The 5,384-nt window shown below is 41.8% G+C and overlaps 1 protein-coding gene across 1 annotated transcript in view; it reads left to right on the forward strand.

The window, feature by feature from the left end:
• Nucleotides 1-5,384, forward strand: part of ALDH7A1 (aldehyde dehydrogenase 7 family member A1) — a 43,965-nt gene that overhangs the window by 34,424 nt on the left and 4,157 nt on the right. Inside the window, exons 14-16 of the mRNA XM_015413513.1 lie at nucleotides 1,598-1,714; nucleotides 2,930-3,027; nucleotides 3,911-3,984. Of these exons, the coding sequence (XP_015268999.1) occupies nucleotides 1,598-1,714; nucleotides 2,930-3,027; nucleotides 3,911-3,984 (289 nt within the window). The remainder of the gene's footprint in view (nucleotides 1-1,597; nucleotides 1,715-2,929; nucleotides 3,028-3,910; nucleotides 3,985-5,384) is intronic.

A 5,384-nucleotide genomic window follows, 5' to 3' on the forward strand; every position in this document is an offset into this window, starting at 1 on the left:
ACTGTGTGACAGAGTGTTGGGCTAGATGGGCCACTGGCCTGATCCAGCATTGGCTTCTCTTATATTCTTATGTTCTTAAGTGAATTCCCACTTCTGACAAAGCTCTGTCTCTGCTTTGCTACCTGGCTCACCTCTTAAGGTGGTGGCACCAAGCAGGGCTTATGAGACAGATCTTAACCGGTGGGCTGGATAATATAGCAGGAGCTTGTCCTTCAAGTACCCTGCTCCCCAGCCGTTTATCTGTCTATCATTCATCTTTCTCACTGAGACTGATGGCAGATTACACAGTACAAGTCACTACAGTCAACAGGATGGGGCATCTACTAAGCTATGTAAAAGGATTAGGTATTCTAGAAATCTGAAACAAAGCGTAAGTATTAACATGACATGTTAAAAGGTGCAGAAATTATGTTGCAGGATAATACACAACGTATAGTAAATGCTATGCACAGTAGTATAGTCCACAGTCCCTTTCTGTTCATTAAAACCTCTTTCTGAACCAATCCATTATAATGTAGCCCTGTTACATGTATAGAAACACCCTCCTGAATAATTCAGTTTTGTGTAACTTGCAGAAAGTGGGAGCCTTCCTAACCTCACCAGGCAGGCCCTTCCATAAGGTGGGGGGCACAACAGAGAAGGCCTGTGTATGGGCACTTGTTGATCTTGCCCATTCTCATGGTGGCCCCTGTAGAATGTCCTGCGCAGTTTAACGAAGCTGTCATGGCAAAGCATATGGAAAGAGGCAGTCCTGCAGATATGAGGGTCCAAGGCTATGAAGAGCTCGGTATGCAATAGCCAATACTTTGAATTGAACCTTGCTGCATCTTCCATTTTCCTTAACCATAATTAAGAGATGTAGAGTGTCACTTTGCACACCACCTCATTTACAAGGCCTGACAATCAAAGGTTGGAAAACAGACAGTGACAGGGCTGTAGGAAGGTGCCAGCATTTTATTTATTCATTTATATCCTGCCTTAGTGGGGGACCCAAAGTGGCTTACATCATTCTCCTCACAGAAACCCTATGAGGTAGGTCAGGCTGAGAGCGTGTGATTGGCCAAGGTGATTCAGAAAGTTTCCATGGCACAAGCAGGTATTCGACCCCAGGTTTCCCAGATATTAGTCTGACACTCTTAATCACTATACTACAGTTGCTGTCCAGCAATGGGAAGGCAAGACCTGAAGCTTGGTAAACGTTCTCTGCAAGCCTGCATTACTTATTGGAAGGTTAAGTCACAATACAATGGGCTGGTACCACAGAGGAGGTTTGACTGAACATCTGTTGGCAAGGTAAAGTCTTTTGCTGGGGCCAAGAGTAAAAAGACTACCTTTTTGCTCCACTTTGACCTTTTTTCGTAGGCTCAGTTCACACAAACATGTCCAGAGCTACAGCAATAATGTAATAAACATGTCAGTCAGTCATGACAGCTGCTTTCCTGTATGACTGCAACAAATGATGCAGTTTTAGGAGGTGACTATTTTATGCCATGGTGATTACCTCTTTGTGAACCGAAACAGTTAAGCAAGTTAGTAAATAGGACAACATATTATGTGTTGCTTTCAGATAACTAGTGGGTACCTTTTTTTCTTCTAGGTTATAGAACGTCCTGGAAACTATGTTGAACCAACCATTGTGACTGGTCTTCCACATAATGCATCCATTGTGCAGACAGAAACATTTGCCCCTATTCTCTATGTGCTAAAATTCAAGGTAAGTAAAGCAGGTCTGTGGTGAGATACAAGTATGCTTTCCAACATATTAGTAGCCAGGGCACTTTCCCCCCTAAATTTAGAGACATAATGGAAGAACTTGCAGTTTGGGTTAATGTCTGTGGCAAGTGATGACGGTATTGAATTGTGGATTATGAACCAATGTAATTTCATGAACTGGTCCTGCTTGGAAGCAATGCTTATGTGCTGCATTTAAAAGCTGTCACTTTTTGTTTGTGTAAGTGGTGGTGTCATTCTGGAATGGTGTCTTTCTGCAGGGACTGCCACTGTAACCAATAGTTGGTGTCTGTATTATAACTGGAACGGTGCTATCTTAAACTTTTGATAGACTGTCTTTTTTCCTGACTTAAAATTATTGGCACATTCTTAATGCAGAGATAGACATGCGTGCATGTATTCTTTCTCATCTTCCTGAACTGAACAATGGTCTCTTGCAGCTTAGAGCAGTTAATATTGCTTTGCAGCTTGCTGCTTTCCCCTCTTGTCCAGCCAGTCAGGGGTCAGGGATGAAACTTTACTGTTGGAATTCTTCCATGGCTGTCAGCTGTATAATGAACGGTATCAGGGAATCCTGGTGCATCTTTATTTCCTTCCTTAGGGTAGCCAGAACCACAATATACTCTTCGAGGCTCAACCAGTAATCCTATCATGGTCAAATGGATCTGTCAGATACAGCAGGCAGGAAGTCAGTGAAGAATTTGATAGTGGATTCATATTCACCTGTACCTTACATTGTTCTCCACACTGCTAAACATGATTTTTAAGTGTCAACATCTTTTATTTGCTCACCATTTTTTTTTCTTTAAGCCCAGGCCAGTTACCTGATCTGTACGCATATGGGCTTGCTTCCAGGTGAAATAATTGTGCAGAATAATATCTTGGTGTTTTTAAAAGCAGTTGACTGGATGTCCTCTTAAGACGCTGTGAATTGGGACCTGATAGCTGAAAGAATGCCTATTTGCCTTCTTTCTCATTCTTGGGATGATCTGACATCCTATATATTGGCAGGGGAAGTGGGATCTATGTTGCCTTGTATTCTGATGGGCAAAGTGGTGTATGACTCCAACATGGTGGCTTGATTTTTCCTCAGTGCACTGTTCAGGACATTTTAAGGTGTCTTGACATGCAGTTTTGGAATCTGTTTTTTCTGTTTAAATCTGCAAATTTCTTTTAGCTTTGGTGTATTTATTTCCAGACAGAAGAAGAAGCCTTTGCTTGGAACAATGAAGTAAGACAAGGTCTCTCCAGCAGCATTTTTACGAAGGATTTGGGCAGGATATTCCGATGGCTTGGGTATAGTTCCTCTTCTGATTATGTATAGATTTTTTGTAAACAGAGAAAAACAAATCTTCTTAAAATAGTTATAAGAACATAAGAAGAGCTCTGCTGGATCAGAGCAGTGGTCTATCTCGTCAAGCATCCTGTGTCACACAGTGGCCAACCAGGTCCTTTGGAGGGCTGACAACGGGGCATAGAGGCCAAAACCTTCCCCTGATATTGCCTCCTGCCTCTGGGATTCAAAGGTTTAGTGCCTCTGAATGTGGAGGTTCCCCTCAGTCACCATGGCTAGTAGTCATTGATAGACCTATCCTTCATGAATCTATCTAATCCCCCTTTAAACCTGTTTATTCCTGTGGCCATCACGACATCCTCTGACAGGAACTCCATATTTTAATCATTATCTGCACAGAGAAGTGTTTCCTTTTATCCATCCTGAATCTACTGCCCATCAGCTTCATTTGATGCCCTCGAGTTCTCGAATTTTGGGAGAGGGAGAAAAATGTATCTGTCAACTCTCTCCACCCCATGGATAATTTTGTAAACCTCTAACATGTCCCCCCTTAGCTGTCTCTTTTCTAAACTGCAAAGTCCCAGACTCTTCAGCCTTTCCTCATATCATACAGCAACCCCCAATCATCTTTATTGCCCTCTTCTGTCCTGTTTCCAGCTCTGTGATGTCCTTTTTAAGATATGGTGACCAGAACTGTACACAGTATTCCAAATGAGGCTGCACCATAGATCTATATAGGGGCATTATATATATTCAGTCCCTTTCCTAGTAATCCCTAACATAGCTCTTGGATGAGTTTTCCATTTTCAGTTTTATCACTGGAGTTTCCCCTCCCTTTTGGGGGGATATTTTGGTAACTTATTATTTTGTTTGTTTGTTTTCTAGACCTAAGGGATCAGACTGTGGCGTTGTAAATGTCAATATTCCAACTAGTGGGGCTGAAATTGGAGGAGCTGTTGGTATGTTGATGTTCTGCATTGTAGATCGCTACTTGTCCTATAGATACAGAGGCCATGTGGATGCAAGTGTAAAACAACTATTCCATAAATCTGACTCAGGGATTACAAAATTTTATCTTCTGGGGAGGAAACTCCATTCTCCAAACCAGAGTTGAGCCTGAGGGCACTTTTGAAAATGTGTGAAAGAGCAATGGGTGTCACCACAAAATGGTTGCCATAAAGGACAGAGCAATCGCAGAATGGCTGCAAGGAGGACAGGGCTAGGTCTTTCCTTTGAGACAGGGACACTTGTGCACTTTCCGTTTCCAAAGAAAAGAGAAGATTAGCTCCCTGCAGAGCCAGTGGTTTCTATGCCCAGAGAAATAAGAGAGTCTCTGTACATGGCTAAATCAAGAATGCATATTTATGACTTAGCTGCCCAGGATGAGCTCAGCTCTTGGTTAGTCAGTCAGCTGGTAGCGTATAGTCCAAAGCTCCCTGTTCTTTCCATTACATTCAAGGCTATTTGCATTTTGTCTCTAAGATTCAAGATCAAGAAGCAAGTTGGCGTCAAAATCAAATAGGATGTGCCCAGGAGCACCATCATAGGAAGTACTTAACACTGGCTTGGACGCCAGAAGTATATTTTGCTTATTCAGACACATAAGTTGGCACCTTCTAGTGATAGGGGCTTCACTGTTATGTACAAATAGCATTTTATATTTGCATTGTATGTGTCATCTCTCTATCCTAGCACATTTTTATCCCACCCTTTCTATGAGGAGCTCAGAGTGGCACAAATGTTTATTTCTTCCCCATTTTATTTTTGCAACAGCTGTAGGTTAGACTGAGAGAGTGACCAGATTGAATCATCTAGTGAGCTTCATAGCCAGGTGGGCACTTAAGGAGGGGTTTCCTAGGTCTCAATCTCTCATTCTCACTCAGGGACTGACTGCCATGCAAATAAAAAAGTTATAGTACCTTGTTTTTGCAGTAAAACAAGAACAGTACAGCCAATTTATTGCTTATGTCTACCTCTTAACAATTTTTTGACCAAAATATCTCGACTAACATTTGGCAGACTTACTGTGATGACCAATTCTAGCCTACTTCTAGTTGACTGTTCTCAAACAGTCTTTAACTATGGGGTTAGGATAAGTAATAGGATTTTTTGAAACAGCTAAATACTCAATATGAACTGTAGAATGTAACTTTCTATTCTACCACAGAACCTCAGCCTAACTTCTTTACTTGTATATTATTGATGTTTTTCATCTTAGTGGGGAATTTCACATTACCCTTTTTAAGCCGTCTTTAAGGTGTTATCGTACCGTTTTGGAGTAAACTGGTACAGGGCTGCCATTTCACACAGCCTTTCCCATACTGGTAAGGAGCCGTCTCTGAAGTGGTTTGGCATTTCA

This window comes from Gekko japonicus, unplaced genomic scaffold (genome assembly GCF_001447785.1).
Source record: "Gekko japonicus isolate JY-2015 unplaced genomic scaffold, Gekko_japonicus_V1.1 scaffold245, whole genome shotgun sequence".
NCBI classification, from domain to species: domain Eukaryota; kingdom Metazoa; phylum Chordata; class Lepidosauria; order Squamata; family Gekkonidae; genus Gekko; species Gekko japonicus.